Here is a 17,584-nt window from a genome sequence, read left to right as displayed (position 1 = left end):
ACAACTTGTGAATACCGACCCCGGGTATAACAACAACTCGTGAATACCGACCCCGGGTATAACAACAACTCATGAATACCGACCCCGGGTATAACAACAACTTGTGAATACCGACCCCGGGTATAACAACAACTTGTGAATACCGACCCCGGGTATAACAACAACTTGTGAATACCGACCCCGGGTATAACAACAACTTGTGAATACCGACCCCGGGTATAACAACAACTTGTGAATACCGACCCCGGGTATAACAACAACTTGTGAATACCGACCCCGGGTATAACAACAACTTGTGAATACCGACCCCGGGTATAACAACAACTCATGAATACCGACCCCGGGTATAACAACAACTCATGAATACCGACCCCGGGTATAACAACAACTCATGAATACCGACCCCGGGTATAACAACAACTCATGAATACCGACCCCGGGTATAACAACAACTCATGAATACCGACCCCGGGTATAACACGCCCGGGTATAACAACAACTTGTGAATACCGACCCCGGGTATAACAACAACTCATGAATACCGACACAATCTCCAGACCCAGTGACCGTGTCAGTGACCATGTCAACCTCACGAGTAGCGACAAGTCACCAATAGCGGCACGATCGAAGGCCGTTATTCACAAGGTTGACTGTACAGTGCTTGTGTGTTTGCCTATTGCTATACGTGGGAGGGAAATGAGCGGGGAAAGAGGAGTATAATAGGTGAAAGGATGGATTCGCTTCAGCTGACACGCAAAGAATACTGTTGTGTTTGCCTGCAGCCACACACGAGTCCATTGCGGGACAAGACAAAGACTGATTTATTTACAATGGGCATGCGTATAATACTTAATAGATGAGAGAGACAATACGGAGAGGGACGATACGGCGACAAACACTATACACAACAAATGCTGTATCGTATTTTCACTTGACGTTAAAAAATCTGATCTTACAGTACTTGTGGGTTTTTTCCCCTCTCTCTCTCTCTCTTTTCCTGTGCATTGTTGTTCAGGTGTGTATTCTCCCAGGGTGACAGTCCGTGCTATGAGCGTTGGTAACTACACGCTGGGTCTGCAGCTGGCTGCCGGCACAGCTCTCTTCCCTCCGCTGAGCGTAGTGGGTGAGCGTTTAACTTTCAACCAGTTGTGTTTGTATACACACTTGTGTGTGTGTATGTGTGTGTGTGTGTGTGTGTGTCTCTCTCTCTCTCTCTCTCTCTCTCTCTCTCTCTCTCTCTCTCTCTCTCTCTCTCTCTCTCTCTCTCTCTCTCTCTCTCTCTCTCTCTCTCTCTCTCTCTCTTTCTCCCTCCCTCTCTATTGTTGTCGTCGGCGTTGCCGTCATTGTTGTCTTATTCATCAGTCTGATCATACCCTGGTCACATCAGTGATATTCATCAATACCTTTTATCCGCCATATACCTCTGTTGGTTGTTCCATATATGCATCCATCTATACATCCAGCCATCTACCAATCTATCCATCCATCCATCATTCTATCCATCTTACCGGTGTCATTTGTGGCCAAGGTAGTAGAATGCTCATTTAACCCTTTGGAGCCCCAAAAATCCTGATAATTGTATGCGACTGCAATCACGATAATATTCTTTACCTTATTTTGGTCATAACTTTGGTGCTTGTTATTGGATTTCCATAATCTTGGGCTTCCTGGAAAGCGCTCCGCGAGCAGAGTAAGTAGAGCTCAAATTCGACACCACAGCAGTCACGTATCCAACGCCACGGCGCCTCGAACAGTCCGCAGAGCTGGATATACGAGCAAATGTCCTCAACGCCTGCCATTTCACTCTCATTCACCGTGGAATGCTCAATTTTTTGCGCTGAGTATAGTTTTATACTGGCCACGTGCAGGAAGCGTACCTGGATGAATCAGCATGTCATCCAAGGGGAAACCCCTCACTCAAGGCCAGTCACTGAGAAAAAAGTTCGACTTTTGCCGTGACTGAAATGTCGAGCGCGATATCTCTGCAACGCGGCATCGTAGCTCTTCGGCGATTGTTGCATTAGAAAGCTGAGCTCTTTGGCTTCTTCCCAGATATTTCGATCGTAGAAATCCGTCAAGTTTCGAGTGAGTTACGAACGTTTTAGTCCATCGACGGTATACCGTCGATTTTTGACTGTAAGGGCTCCAAAGGGTTAATATTATCTTCTTTTTTTTCTTTTCTTTTCCGTGCAGCCTATGTATCCAGTGTGGATGTTGACGGTCCTCACGATTTCCAAGTCGGTGAATTTGGAACTAACTACACACTCACCTGTGTTTTAAGGTTAGTTCCGTTGTCATGGGTACGACGGGATGGTCTGCGTGGATTTGCTCTCTGTACAGTTTGTTTGCAGCTCTCCTTTTTGTATTGCTGTCATTACTACAACACTTACAGCTCTCATAAGCTCCTCTCTTTTTATCTGCGATGTCGTGTATTTCACAAGGAGGTGGTTTAGTTAATTTCTTTTTTTGGTGTTGCACTCTGTCCATCCAGATGTATTGTTCGGTCTATTAGTCTGTACGTCTGTCTTAGTTTGTTGGAGACCATAGCGATGACAAGCCAGCCCTTGTTTCTGCCAACACACTAACTTAGTAGTATGAGTGGAGAGCGATTGGACATTTCGCGGAGATGCAGCTGTTCTCCGTCTCTGTGAAATTCTGGGAACTGATTACAAATGACCCTGCTGACTAGACCGTTCCTGTGTGTGTATGTGATGCTGGAGTGACCCAATCATCTTTGTTGTGCCTTTGGCGTTTCTTGGTGCGTGTGTGTGCGTACATGCATGTGTGTATCCAGCTCTGATACTGACATCATCCCCACAAGCCTGTGCTGGAACCTGACGCTAGTGGAATCCAACTCGTCGCTGAATGTACCGTACTACAGCGACTGCGATATGTTCAACGCCGTGTCGATTTACAACCGCACGTTTGGCCATGCGTTCAACGTCACCGGAATTTACCAGCTGGCGTACAATTGTTCGAATGCCGTTTCACGCACTGATGAGCTGCTTGAGATCGAAGTCAATAATGGTAAGAGCAAAGCTGAATATCTCCTTGCCAGGCAGTTGGGTGGAACTGTTTGGTTACGTTTGCCCCCCCCCCCCCTTCCGCACATACGCACACACATACACACACGCACGCGCGCGCGCACACACACACACACACACACACACACACACACACACACACACACACATGGGTGCGCGCGCACACACACACACACACACACACACACACACACACACACACATGCACAGCGTATGTTCACAGCGTCGTCTTATTTTAGTGGGTCTTCGGGGTGTTGATCCTTCGTTTTACTGTATACCCTGACGTGTACAATGCAACCATGTCTGTAGACTTTGAACTCAGAGAAATGAGTACCCAGCTGGAGGCGCTGGTCTTGCAGCCACGGCTTATACTCCAGTGCGGCTTATACTCCGGAAGATTTGGTACTTACTCAGCATGTCTGCATTTGGATTTTGTTTGTGTTGGGTGTGTGTGTGTGTGTGTGTGTGTGTGTGTGTGTGTGTGTGTGTGTGTGTGTGTGTGTGTGTGTGTGTGTACGTGTGTGTGTACGTGTGTGTGTACGTGTGCGTGTGTGTGTGTGTGTGTGTGTGTTGTGAACAGCGCCTGTGCCACCCAAGGTGCCCGTCGTTTCCTACACCCTGCCCGTCGTGCTGACAATGGTGTTCGGTCTGGCCGGCTTTGGCTTGCTCGGATTCCTCGTCTACCGGCACCGCAAGAACCGACACATCCAGGTACGGTAGGCCCGAGGCTACCTGTAGCTCTCTGGTGGGAACCTAACACGGCCCCTCTCCCCGCTTCCCATGGCCACTTTTTAGTATTTTTATTTAGACGTCTCTTGGCACGTAAGAAGACCGCCTACTATTATAATTATTGAGATGAAGAGTGAGAGCGAACCCCGGAAGAACGTAATATGCTAACAACGGGGGAGGACATTGCCGGATCTTTGACTTAACTTCATTCCCTGTAGAAGACCTTGGTGTCCCCGTGGCTCGTGGACCTGCATGGCATGACGCAGTGCCATAGTACCCGATCCGGCTGGTCAGGCCACGGCCGGACCAACTTTTGAAAAGGCTGACCCACCCAAGTCATGCAAAGAAGGGTTTTTTTATCAATATAAAAATGTTCATTTTCGGTCAAAGTATCCCTTTTGGTCGTACCGCCTGAAATCCCGGTGCTACTTCCCCGTGGTGTACCCTATCTCCCTGGCCATGTAGCAATGGGGGACACGAAGCTTTTTCTGTTCTGGTGCTTTGCTTTGCTGGATGGCCCTGTTTCTGCTCAGTAGTACAGTCATGTACAATCACGCTCACTGAAATCCGACCCAAAGTGCAAAGCTAGCGCCCTGGACCAGGTCCGATCGCATCGTTCTGTTTCTACATGATTGTGTACGTTCAGCCGCATTCATGCCACTTCCAGTGGGTCAAAGGCCGTGCATGTTAATTTAAAGGGGAACTGTCACCAAAAAATTTCTTTGTCTTATCTTGTAGTTCTTTGGCTCCTGATCACGATGGTGTTATCCGTTTTTCTCTGCGATGGCTGGAAGTGGGTGAAAACTTGAAAAGAAGGTGCCCAAAATTGTCCCGAAGTACCGAGTGACGTCACGCCGGACTTGACCTCCACACGTACATTCGTCGTCAAAAACGAAATCCAGCCCGTGTGCTCGTCGATCGAGCTAGCTGTTCCAATGTACCATGTGTACGGTGCACGTGTGCCTTTTGAACTGTAACACAGATGGGTACGTCGTACCGAAGGAGAATGCCAAAGAGGCAGAGACCCACGTGCAGCTACACAGCCAAATCAAAATAAAAAGCAGCTGAGCTTTCACCTTTTTGACTTCTTCCGCGAGGATCTAAGTTTTATTTTGTGAGCACGGAAGTACGCCGTTGTTTTGAACTTTTCGTGTGAGGAACAACACGATGATGAGTGCGTATGCAGAAAACAGTACTCCTCCGGCCGGCGATAACACCACCAACCCGAGCCCCAAAGGAACGCAATGTAGTTACGTGAAGGCGATTCATCTGGCGATGTTGCTGAAGATGCAGATGACGAACTCCGACGTCTTTCATTTCAGAGCCGGGTGGGCAACATCGCCACCTTCGATACAACGACATCATTTTCAAGTACGAGGTATGTGTGTCACACTAACAGCAAACAAACATCCTTCCACTCCTTCGTAATCACAAATAAAACAAAGAGCTGGAGCGTCGTGGAGGAAGTACCAGTGCGACAAACTGCAGTCGACTTTTGTTTATTTTGTCCCTTTTTGGCGTTCTCATTGTGTACAACGTACACATCGAGTGTCCGAGTTCAGAAGGCAAGCGTGCACCGTACATCGACCAGTTGGCTCGATCGACGAGCACACGGGCTGGACTTCGTTTTTGACGATGAAAGTACGCGTGGAGGTCAAGTCCGGCGTGACGTCACTCGGTACTTCGGGACAATTTTGGGCACCTTCTTTTCAAGTTTTCACCCACTTCCAGTCATCGCAGAGAAAAACGAATAACACCATCGTGATCAGGAGCCAAAGAGCTACAAGATAAGACAAAGAAAATTTTTGGTGACAGTTCCCCTTTAAGGGCGCCGAATGTGCACTCTGGGTCGGATTTCACCAAGCTCAACTGTGGTCTTTGACCACTTGCTGGTGAGCTGGTCTACTCACCTCCCACCGCTTTAGGAGCTGCATCTGCGCCTTGATCCTTGAAGGGTGGTGGCGTTCCTACGGATGTGGAAAACTCGGCCTCTAGCCGAGTCTGACGCGAACCGTGAAAAAAACTGTGGTGTATGTACTAGTATTAGATTTCATTCTTTTACCTGGGGACTCCCAACAGGCCATCGTCGTTTTACTGGGAACCCTGGGTGAGGTTTAACCATGTTGATGGACAGAGCAAGAGACTGCACCTGCCGCCAGTCAGCTGCTGGAAGAGCATTCCGTCTGCCTGCCGCCAGAAGACTGAGAATAGGAATAGAGCGCATGCCACGCTGCGTAGGAGCAAGTAGGAGAGCAAAGGCTCTTTGTGCCTGCTGTAATACATTGAAGGAGGATGGTCACGCGGTGTTTGTTTCCGTCTTGTGTGCGTGTTTCTCGGTCTCTTGTGCAGGTGGCCGAGTTTGACTACCTGCTCGACTGGGAGCAGCCACGACCGCGCACGCTGAAGGACCGCTTCATCGAGTGGATGGGCGGCGTGTGCGGCTGCCTGCCCGGCCCGTGGCACTGGCGTAAGTCTCAGCGCACGCAGCGCTACCTCAGCCTGACGAGCCGCTCCAACGACTCCAACTACGGCTCCACGCAGTCCTACAGCATGTCCATGTCCTGATGTCCTGATGTAGTAGTGTTGCAGCTGGCGCCACCGGTACTGACGATGGTGACGCTACGTACAAGTTTATGTCCTCAAGTAGTAATATTGTTGCAGCTGCTGTTCCTGTCGATGGTGGAACAACGTGCAAGGTACAAGTTCATGTCGTCAAGTAATATTGTTGCACCTGCTGTTCCTGTCGATGGTGGAGTGACGTACGATGTACAAGTTCATGTCGTCAAGTAATATTGTTGCACCTGCTGTTCCTGTCGATGGTGGAGCGACGTACGATGTACAAGTTCATGTCCTCAAGTAATATTGTTGCACCTGCTGTTCCTGTCGATGGTGGAGCGACGTACGATGTACAAGTTCATGTCCTCAAGTAATATTGTTGCACCTGCTGTTCCTGTCGATGGTGGAGCGACGTACGATGTACAAGTTCATGTCCTCAAGTAATATTGTTGCACCTGCTGTTCCTGTCGATGGTGGAGCGACGTACGATGTACAAGTTCATGTCCTCAAGTAATATTGTTGCACCTGCTGTTCCTGTCGATGGTGGAACAACGTGCAAGGTACAAGTTCATGTCGTCAAGTAATATTGTTGCACCTGCTGTTCCTGTCGATGGTGGAGCAACGTGCAAGGTACAAGTTCATGTCCTCAAGTAATATTGTTGCACCTGCTGTTCCTGTCGATGGTGGAGCAACGTGCAAGGTACAAGTTCATGTCCTCAAGTAATATTGTTGCACCTGCTGTTCCTGTCGATGGTGGAGCAACGTGCAAGGTACAAGTTCATGTCCTCAAGTAATATTGTTGCACCTGCTGTTCCTGTCGATGGTGGAGCGACGTACGATGTACAAGTTCATGTCCTCAAGTAATATTGTTGCACCTGCTGTTCCTGTCGATGGTGGAGCGACGTACGATGTACACGTTCATGTCCTCAAGTAATATTGTTGCACCTGCTGTTCCTGTCGATGGTGGAGCGACGTACGATGTACAAGTTCATGTCCTCAAGTAATATTGTTGCACCTGCTGTTCCTGTCGATGGTGGAGCGACGTACGATGTACAAGTTCATGTCCTCAAGTAATATTGTTGCAGCTGCTGTTACTGTCGGTGGTGGAGCAACGTGCAAGCAGGCACGCAAGTTCGCTGCTGTGTTCGTTGCGTTGCGTTCGCCGATCGAGTACGGAGTAGAGGACTTGAGCTCTGCCGTTTGACCTTTCCTTTTGCGAACGATTGTTACCGTGTAAGCTATTGTTGCAATGTGCTACCTGGCGACAGTGTACAAACGTGAAATATGTAGCATGGCGAAATGGCTAAATGGCCGCGGTGGTGGCGGCCACTGACTCCTAGCTTAGCCGCCAAGCTCCGTGTAGATTTGTTGATATGTGCCGCCCGTGTAAGGCACCAGGGCACGCCCGTGCGTTGATACATAACGCAAGTAAAGTTTGTGCATCGAGCACTCTGCATCGAGCACTCTGCATCGAGCTGCCTCAGCGGACCTTATTTGTAAGGCAAGGCAAGTATGTTTGACGCTCAGCCGGTCAGGCTCTTGTTGGTGAGCCGGCCACTTGAAGTCCATGCCCTGACTCCACGTGAGAGCTTGTCGCGGCGACATGGCCGCAAACAGAGCAGGTCCCCGGCTCTGCCCTGAGCCATTCGCCGTCTTTGTTTGAGTGTTTCATCAAAGTGCGGCGGTGTGAACTTGACACGCTGGTCCCGAGCACGCCTGAATTCTGTCTCGCCTAACCTTTCGCTTCTAACAAAACACTATTGGCCAGCTGTGCTGACTGTGCGCGCGCGCGCGCGTGTGTGTGTGTGTGTGTGTGTGTGTGTGTGTGTGTGTGTGTGTGTGTGTGTGTGAGGTGTGCACGCTTCCGACGTGCTGCTTAGTTCTAATCATCAGCTTTTCTTTTCTTGCCTGTAAGATGCTGTCGCTGTTCAAAGCAGCGATTATTAGTACTGTATAAATGTCACGCGCCGTGAGGCCCATCTAACTCATTCTAACAGTCACGTCCACACTTCAATGTACATCCTCATCATCATCCTCATCAGCCCTTTCGCGTTGGCATCGGCGTCAGCCTAGCCTTCGCTTGCGCCACATCCGATGTTAGACATGATACCAATGTACATGTACATACAAATAACCGTCTTCACCGAAACCAACGCCTCTCCCTCTCTTGTATTCTAGCCTTCCTATTGCCATGTAGAGGATGCATCCATTTCCTTACTGTACAAATTTGGCCGCTGTCGAGCGTTTGTTAGCAGCACCATCTATTTTCATCCTTTTCCGTGTGTCCTGCTGCTACCTGCTGCTACTTGATATGTACAATCGTACTGCTTAGCCTGCTATGCTGTCTACTCACTTGATATGTACATACTGCTTAGCCTGCTATTCTGTCTACTCCCTAGGTGAAACAAGTCCACGCCAACCTGTCGCCGCACGCACGCCCTGTTACTCGTTTGTCCACTTTGTAAAGGCTGGTCCGATATACCCCCCCCCCCCCTACCCCTCGTCTCACCCCTCCCGCTCCTCGGGTCAAAAGCCCCCGGGCTCTTGATCTGCTTGCTGTGTCTATCTTGCTTGCTGTTTGGTTTTTGGCGCTTACCCAAGAAGTGCTGCCGCAGCTTTATTAGAGACTCATTTTTATTATTCAATTGCATGGTATTATATAAAATTTCTATCGCGGCGTTTCGCTCCAAACGTCATATCTGTACGCTTTTATTAGATGGACTCCGCCAACCGATTTCCCTACTTGGAACTATATTGAACATGTTTCTATTGACTTTATCGTTGGAATTTGAATCGTACGGTCAGACCTCGCTTATCCGGTCCTCTTTTATCCAGATCCTCGCCATCCGGAGGCAATCGTTGGTTACCGGTTTACAGCATAAGTCATGTATACATACGGTGTGTGCGAGATATCCAAAGTTTGTCTGTGCATGTGCAGTGCTTGAACAGACAAACGGCAAGTGAGTGTACGGGAGGCTGTGATAGTGAATACCAGGGGAGGCCCACGGTAACTACACACACTCCTTGGTAGGTTTGCCCCGTTAGCCGGGTCATAGCATTATGACATTAGCATTATGACGCTTGGGCTAGTTTTCTGTGCGTTTTGCGTGCATGTCCGAGATCTCGAATGCAGTCGGGGTCGGTTCAGCCTCGACTGGAGTTGCACATAATAGCAGGGGCGTCGGAACCGGTGCAGTAGGTCCGGCCAAAGCCACACCAATAATTTCATCTCAGCGTGACTTTTGAAGCAATGAAATTTGGGCTATTTGGGCCAAATTTTCCTAGAATTTCCTGGGGGGGGGGACCCCGCCTACTCATACGGCCGCACCCATGTCGAATATCTTCCGACGCCCCTGAATAGTAACTGTTTATGTTCACTCCTGAACGTCTGGTGGACACTTTCGGCATGCGCCCTGCCCCGTGTTGTTGCTGCTCTGCTGCCATTACAGCCTTTACAGGTTAGTGCTCAACCTCCCGCCCCCCCCCCCCGAGGAAAGTTACTTTTTTGGGTGAATGATTCCGGCGGTTATGGTGTCCGTTTCAGAAATGTCAATCCGCATTCTTCCTCTGGCACAATGTAACCAGGTCCAGCAGTGATTTAAAAACTGTATCAGGCTATTCAGGGAAGTGATAAAAGAAAAGAAAAAAGAAGATACAGATACGAAATCCGGGCCATATTTTCCTTCTTTCTTTTACGTCTAGTTGGTACATGTACCGGTACTGGATCAGATAATTATGGATCATCGAACCTTTTTTTGGAGAAGCTGATCACGAGATTCAAAAGCAACGTTGTGACATGATAATGATGATGGGCGAGGGTAGATCTGCGTTGGGAAGGAATCGATGTATTTCAGTTGAACGTGTGTTTGGATGGACGTTAGAGTCGTCCCATTGCACATTTCTTCTTTCTATCATCAGCTTGACGACTGGCGACGGGATCTTTACAATCATCATGGCGTTCCGCTGCTGCACCGTTGAGCTGGCCCAGTCAGTGCAGGTGCTGCTCTTGTTGCTTTCTGCCCTCTGCGGCCTCTCGCACTGCGGCGACCGATTCACATTCGGCTACGATCACAAGGCGGTGAACTACGATGGTTTCGAGCTGCTGAAACGCCTGCGCAATGGCGGCGTTCCCGAGGACATTCCGGAGAACTTCGACTGCGAAGTGCGCCACTTGACGTACAACGTGAGCCTGAAGACCCAGCCGGAGCGCGCTCCGATGAAAAGCGTGTGGGACGCCCTTCAGCTGACCACGCTATGCGGCAAAACATTCGACGAAACGACGGGGGCCTCCGCAGCCAGAGCCGCTCTACAGGCACGCGAGGCGAGGCTTGCCCTGGAGAAGGAGCAACATCGAGCCACACATCGGTACGAGTACAGTGTCTACGTGGATGCAGTTCGCGGTGACGATGCCTCGGTGGACGGCTCGTCGGAGCGGACGCCGTTCAAGTCCATTCAGCGAGCACTCCGCCAGACGAGGAAGTTCAGACAGCAGCAAGGCGGTGATTGGCATGTCACTGCCAACATAGTCCTGCGCGGTGGAGTCCACTACCTGAACGAGACTCTGCAGATCACGGCAGCTGATAGCTCTACCACCCTGGAATCGTATCAGGGAGAGACAGCTGTTTTGAGTGGTGGTATGCCACTGTCCGTAGAGTGGACTGCGTACAATACATCGGGTGGAGTGCAGATGATTGTCGATCAGGGGCAAAACAATATCTATGGGCAGGTGGGACAGGCTGGGAGCAGTACACCCACCATACAGTAAGCCACATTCGCAGTCTACATGTACTGTCTTGGACATGGAAATCTGGTCGATTGACCGGGCCCGGCGCCCTCAGCGCGTATAGAACGCTGCGTGCAGCGCACATGTTGATCCGATGCGACCAGCGTGCTGCAGCGCATAAAATGCATGTGTGTACGTACCGCTTATCCACGGCTGCATGGCCAGCGCCCTGGGGCCGCTAGACGTGCGACCGGATTTCCATGTCCACGACAGTACAACGTACATGTGCGTGACTGAGTCAGTGAGTGTATGTGTCTGTGTGTCTGTCCGTTTATCCTCCGCTGTGTGTATGCATGTGTGGGTGGGGGGGGGGGGGGGGTATTATCTGCTGGTGTTGTGAGTAGGATGGCATTTGGTTGCATGCATTGAATGAGCCCCCCCCCCCCCCCCCGTTTAGGAGCCGCATCTGATGCCTGATCATGGGGTGGCGGCGTCCCACGGAAGCAGAAAGGTGGTTCTTGACCAGGGAGTTGTACGACTCCTTGTTGTTGACCTGCCCGGTACGCGAACCCGTCGAATTTATTTACTTTATTAGATGAGCACTGGAATGTACGTCATTGCTGTCTTGAACACAGGCTACTACTCAGTATTGGTAATGGACTGTGCTGTACAGTAGAGTGCCGATTATCCGCATGCCCACATGATGGCGCAGGTCCGTGTCCATGGAGTTTGGATGAGGAGTGGATTCGGATACAGAAGCGGCCACGCGTGCATCTAGCACATGTGCATTCCCCTATGTTTTCATCACTTCTCATTCTCTTCGGCATTACTGCAGGGATTAGGCACACTTCAGCTTCTCGAAGTGGCTCCACGGGGATACATTTTGACGACATCCTACTGCTACCGGGTATACATATCCTGTGCATCATTTGAAAAGTTTCAAAAGCTCAAAGCAAAAAGGCAATTCGGGCAATCGATTGTTTGGATAGTTGAGGTTCGGAAAATCGGCATTCTACTTCGAAGTACAGTAAAAACCTGTGAAAGCGACCACTCGCATAAGGCGACCACCTGTCCTAGAAGACCACTGCAACCAGGACCGAGGGATGCTTCATGTATTTCCTTATTTCCAGTCAACTGACCCTGGATAAGGAAACCACCTGGTAACAGAGACTGCACTTTGAAGGTCCCTTGAGCGGTCGTCTTGTAGACAGGTTTCACTGTACTGTAGTTCATGCACTGTAATAGTACGAGTATTGACATACTGAGTATTGACATACTGAGTATTGACATACTGAGTATTGACATACTGAGTATTGACATACTGAGTATTGACATACTGAGTATTGACATACTGAGTACTGACACATTGAGTATTGACAAGTACCGGCATTTTGTGCTTGCTGCATTGTGCACATCGGGTAACTGTGGTGGTGTTGTTTGTTGTTGATCAGCTACAAAGGCAAGATGGACACCGCGGAGGAATGCCAGCAGCTGTGCAAGTACAACTCCACCGAGGACGTGTGCAACTCCTGGGTGTGGCACGGACAGTCACAGGGCGAGTGGCGACACATGTGCTATCACCGCAGCGATCACGTGTGGGCGCCGACCAAAGAGAACGACATGACCAGCGGCCATTGGCTGCGAGGACCAAACGTCTACGTCGCCGATGTCGGCACTGGTGTACCGGAGAAACTTGGGCTCGGTCTGTTTGTCGCCAGCACTGCTGAGGACGCGGCGACCGGGAATCTGTGGCGTGCCACGCGTGCTCGATTCCCGGACATTGTCTCGCAGGAGGTGACGCAGTTTCCGAACGGCTGGATCGGCGGCGGCGTCGACTGGGACAAGCCCAGGGACTTTGGCAAGCCGAACTTCACCACCGTGGATCACCCGACGTACGATCTAAACCCTCTGTTCACCAACTATCGTGTGGGCACCGGAGGCCCGTGCAGTATATTCACGCCGCCGGAGTCGTACTGGTGTTCCGACCATGCCGAGGGCGGCGGTCCACACATGTTCCAGTCGCCGAGCGGCGTCACGTTTCACAAGGATGCGCTGAACAAGCCGTCGTACAATGGCACGCTCTTCGCCTCGTCGGCCGTCCTGCACACATGGCGACCTTCCCACTGGGCCACGTGGATGTTTGAGTTCAAGGACTTTGACGCCTCCGGGCTGCACGGCGAGTTCTCTCGCGGCGGTTTCCAGGGTGCCCGCGGTGCCAGCACGGGCGCCGAATGGTGGATCGACAATGTCTTCGAGGAGCTCGACTTCCCCAACGAGTACTTCTACAATCGGGACACGGGCAAGCTGTACTATTTCCACAATGCAAGCAGCGGCACAGCACCACCGAGCGGGTTTCAGTTTGTCGCCGCCAATCTGAAGACGCTGGTGAACATCACGGGTAGCAAGGCAGCGCCGGTGGTTAACTTCACCATACAGAACGTGGTGTTGACGGGCGCCGCATACACCTTCATGGACCCGCATGGCGTACCGTCCGGCGGTGACTGGGCGCTGCAGCGGATGGGTGCCGTGTTCGCCGAGGGCACGGCAAATCTCACCGTCCGCAACTGTCTCTTCAAGAACCTCGACGGCAACGCACTGTTCCTGTCCGGCTTTGTCCACGATAGCGTCATCTCCGGCAATGAGTTCACGCTCATCGGCGACTCTGCCATAGCGGCATGGGGCTACACGGATCTCATCGACGGTACCAACCAGGAGCAGCCGCGCCGCACTCTCGTCGAGTCGAACTTCTTCCACGAGCTCGGCCTCTACGAGAAGCAGGCCAGCTGCTGGTTTCAGGCGCGCTCGGCGCAAACGCGACTCTCCAAGAACGTCTGCTTCAACGGCCCGCGAGCCGGCGTGAATTTCAACGACGGCTTCGGCGGCGCTAACGTCATGGCGGACAACGTTCTGTTTAACCTGTGCCGCGAGAGCTCCGATCACGCGCCGTTTAACTCCTGGGACCGGCAGCCGTTCGTGACGGCCGTCGCCAATCCCGCCGCGCCGTCCGTCTACCCCGCCGTGAACAACTTCACGCACAATCTAGTCATCGGCTACTACGGCTCCAGCATGTGCTTTGACAACGACGACGGCAGCGCCTATTATCACCATAGCAACAATTACCTGGTGTACGGCGGACACAAGAGCAACTTCTATGGCCACGACAAGGTCTCCACAAACAACTACAATATCTACCCACGGGTAAGCTGTTGTGCTGATATCAAGACTCAAGAGTACATACTGTATAGCAGGAAATTTTCGGACGGAATTTATTTTCTGACGATTTCACGGCCTCTTTTGTACTAAAATTAATTCCGTACTAAAATTTGTTCCTGTGAAGTTATGTACACTATACATGCGTACCGCATGCGAACACGTGCATTTAGCATGCTACACTGTACGAAAATGAAATCCGTACGAAAGTGCGAAATTCGGTTTTGTCCGAAAATATTTCCGTCCGAAAATTTCCTGCTATACAGTAACTCCTAAGAGTGTGCGACTCCAGCTAGTATGGGGTCTGTGACGGTAGAACTTCACATCACGCTACGAACCCGTACACAGCATTTGCACCCTGTGCATGATAGATACAGGGTTGTACGCAACCCTGCTTTGGCTTCAGCTTTCTCCTGGTCACTTTGCACTGTTTGCCAAAGTAACCTTTTGAGCCATGCCACATGATGTGAAGTTCTGCCGTCGCAGCACTGTATGGAGAACTAGAGATTGCATTATTCACATTATTGTTGAATTGTAATCATCCGGGGGGGGGGGGGGGGGAGGAGGAGGGTAGGAAGTGTACGAATACAACGAAGGGCTTGATTCACCACTTAGTAAGATGAACATAATAATTATGTAAGTCTATATTTCACTAAATACGTTCATTTTAAAACGAGAGAGCTTGAATGCTCTGGGCCCTCGCTAAGCTTTTTGGCCTAGGTCATCATGCATGTTGTTCGAGCTGATGGAAACGTTTTTGCAATGCAATGATGTAGCCGATGATTGTATTGCAAAAACGTTTCCATCAGTTCGAATAACATACATGATGACCTACACAGGGCAGAACAACAGAGACCAAAAATCCTTCTCGTGACTCCAAATTTCGTGTTTCAAAAAACTCATCAGACGATAAACGATAATAATGCTATTCGCTAGTTATATAGGGTTATTGTACATAGCTCGGGGATCAACGGATTCGATAGGGTTATTGTACCGTAGGCTAAGTCAGTGCCGCAGTGACCACGAAGCTTGAGGGGACCTACACTCCGAGATGAGCTCGCTTCTCCTGTTGAGGCATGTTTCTTTTCTAGTCTTTAGCCGTTGGGATAGGTACGTTCTTGAGCGAATAGTCGAGGTCCATCCGTTTTGGTCGGTCCATTGTATGCAGCTCAGGGGAAAGTGCTCAACTGCTAGCAGGAGCGATATAGACAAAGTGTCTGTAGTCTTTGCTGCAAACAGTGCTCAATACCTCAAAACTGTTTTTGAAACACGAAAATCGGAGTCACGAGAAGGATTTTTGGTCTCTGTTGTTCTGCCCTGTGTGGTAAGCTCTGCCCCTTTTTGAGGTATTGAGCACTGCTTGCAGCAAAGACTGCAGACACTTTGTGTATATGATGACCTAGCAAAAAAGCAGAGCGAGGGCCCTGAGCTTTCAAGCTCTCTCGTTTCCAGTCAAATGGCCCTGGATAAGGAGACTACCTGTACACGGAGACCACATTTTTAAGGTCCCTTGAGCGGTCGCCTTAGACAGGCTTCTCTGCTTGTATATAACCATGATTGTGGCGATGGTCGTGCTATGGGTCGAAAACGTTGAACTTAAATCAACTTTTTTCGTGACGAAGAGCGTTGCAACATGCTTCCGGTATGCGAAATGAAGTAGGAACTTTCATCACTGGCCTTGATAGAACAATAACTTTTAAGACTATCTCTGTTAGGCTGGCCCAAAGGCGGGCCACCTATCCAGGGGTTCACCGCATTGAAGAAGAATATAATAATGAATACATTGTGGTCAGGATAGTTAGGCAATGTGTACTTGAACAGCCGTTTCGGAGACAAACGTTTCAATACAGCAAAAAATGCTTGCGGTACAATTCGCCTTTCTTTTTGTTGCAATGTATACTTCGAAGTACTTCTTTCTAGTTGCCCTGCACAAGTTGTTCTACCTGCGAGCTGGGGCCTGAACAAGTGCGCATTGTCCTCGGGCAAGTATGGCATACGTCTTCCAAGTTACCCCGGTTTATAAGTTGTTCTGTCTGTGCTGCTGCTGTCGTGTTTGCTACGCATCCCAGGTGTACGAGCTGGTGTGCTTTCGCATGAGCTTCGCCGCGGTGAATCGCACGCACGCCGACGCCTACCTGAACTGCACGTGCGTGCTGCAGGGCGTGAGCGGCGAGCACATGTACTCCATCCTGCCCGAGTGCGATCTGAACAAGCCCGACACGCTCTTCTTCAAGACCGGTGGCAACACGGTGTACACACCCAGTGGCAAGGCCGAGCTCAAGATGTGCGGCAAGTCGCTGACCTCCGACCAGTGGCTGGCCATGAACCTGGACCCGGGGACCAGTGTTAAGGTGTCGCCCGATGTGGACACGATCATCGGGTGGGGAAAATCCCTGTTTGGAATTCCGTGACGACTCGCACGTGGGGAAGTACGTGCTCGGATTGGTTGACAATACTATTTCCTAGTGTGCAATATGATTATTCTTTGTGGACCAGATTCATATTTTACAGAGAAGAAAATCTATGCTTATTCATAGGTCGATAGTAGAAATTTGGTGTGAGAGTTTGTGTTTTGATGGTAGGAAAGACTGATGGTGATGATCTATGCATGAGTTGTTGCTGTTCAGCATGCAATGTTGCACTTGGTGACACTGAGTAAGAACACATGCATACACAGATGCCCTTCGCTTGCATGTCAAGAGTTGCCGAGTAACCCCAGAGCCACTTGTCGTTCCTGGCTTCACTTCTGCATCGGCTGAAAAATGCTTGATTGCATGCAAAGGCACCTCCCAGCATGTTCTTACATTCTTGTCCTTAAAAGGTTTTCTTCATCATGGCTCACAACCCAAATGAACTTGCACGGACATGCTCTCCGAGTGGAAACCACTTTGCATGCGGGCATGGCTGAACTACAGCTGTGGCCTAAGATATCCGACCCGTGAGCCGATAGCAGTGCCAAGCATGCTGCGGCCCTCGGACGGGTTTTGAACCGTGCATGATGCGGCTCTCGGACGGGTTTTGAACCGTGCATGATGCGGCTCTCGGATGGGGTTTGATGTAATGATGCAATTGCTGCTCTTGACTCCCGGGTCGGATTTCTTTGGCCATGACTGCACAGCCGGGATTTACCTCTAAAGTAGCCAAACTGCACGAGACGTACAATGTATTTGCATGCGGTTACGTCATTTCAACCAAACTGGCAGGTTTGTATTTTGGGAAGGTTTAACGAAAGTCAAGCTGATACCATGCACAGACTGTTCCCGTTTGGACGGTATCATTCAATCCCACTGAAAGAAGAACGTGACAGTAAGTGGAACAAAAT

The 17,584-nt window shown here is 50.3% G+C and overlaps 2 protein-coding genes across 2 annotated transcripts in view; both read left to right on the top strand.

Annotated features, from left to right (window-relative positions):
* Nucleotides 1-9,159, top strand: part of LOC135811746 (uncharacterized) — a 17,298-nt gene extending 8,139 nt beyond the window's left edge. The window contains exons 7-11 of the mRNA XM_065324986.1: nucleotides 1,016-1,123; nucleotides 2,194-2,281; nucleotides 2,795-3,027; nucleotides 3,625-3,755; nucleotides 6,123-9,159. Coding sequence (XP_065181058.1) covers nucleotides 1,016-1,123; nucleotides 2,194-2,281; nucleotides 2,795-3,027; nucleotides 3,625-3,755; nucleotides 6,123-6,338 — 776 coding nt within the window. The 3' untranslated portion in view covers nucleotides 6,339-9,159. The remainder of the gene's footprint in view (nucleotides 1-1,015; nucleotides 1,124-2,193; nucleotides 2,282-2,794; nucleotides 3,028-3,624; nucleotides 3,756-6,122) is intronic.
* Nucleotides 9,160-10,188: 1,029 nt separating this feature from the next.
* Nucleotides 10,189-16,982, top strand: LOC135811744 (uncharacterized). The gene is made up of 3 exons (XM_065324984.1): nucleotides 10,189-11,090; nucleotides 12,504-14,250; nucleotides 16,332-16,982. The coding sequence occupies exons 1-3, from the start codon at nucleotides 10,282-10,284 to the stop codon at nucleotides 16,671-16,673; spliced, it is 2,898 nt and encodes a 965-aa protein (XP_065181056.1). The 5' UTR covers nucleotides 10,189-10,281; the 3' UTR covers nucleotides 16,674-16,982.
* The last annotated feature ends 602 nt before the right edge of the window (nucleotides 16,983-17,584 follow it).

This window comes from Sycon ciliatum, chromosome 3, assembly GCF_964019385.1.
Source record: "Sycon ciliatum chromosome 3, ocSycCili1.1, whole genome shotgun sequence".
NCBI classification, from domain to species: domain Eukaryota; kingdom Metazoa; phylum Porifera; class Calcarea; order Leucosolenida; family Sycettidae; genus Sycon; species Sycon ciliatum.
Note: the sequence above shows the minus strand (reverse complement) of the source record. Positions and strands in the feature narration are given on the sequence as shown.

Bases quoted from the DNA above. Each gene is read 5' to 3' on its own strand.
- LOC135811744 (XM_065324984.1), top strand. From the start codon at position 10,282: ATGGCGTTCCGCTGCTGCACCGTTGAGCTGGCCCAGTCAGTGCAGGTG. The intron at 11,091-12,503 runs GTAAGCCACATT...GTTGTTGATCAG, and splicing joins AGCAGTACACCCACCATACA to CTACAAAGGCAAGATGGACA. The intron at 14,251-16,331 runs GTAAGCTGTTGT...TACGCATCCCAG, and splicing joins ACTACAATATCTACCCACGG to GTGTACGAGCTGGTGTGCTT.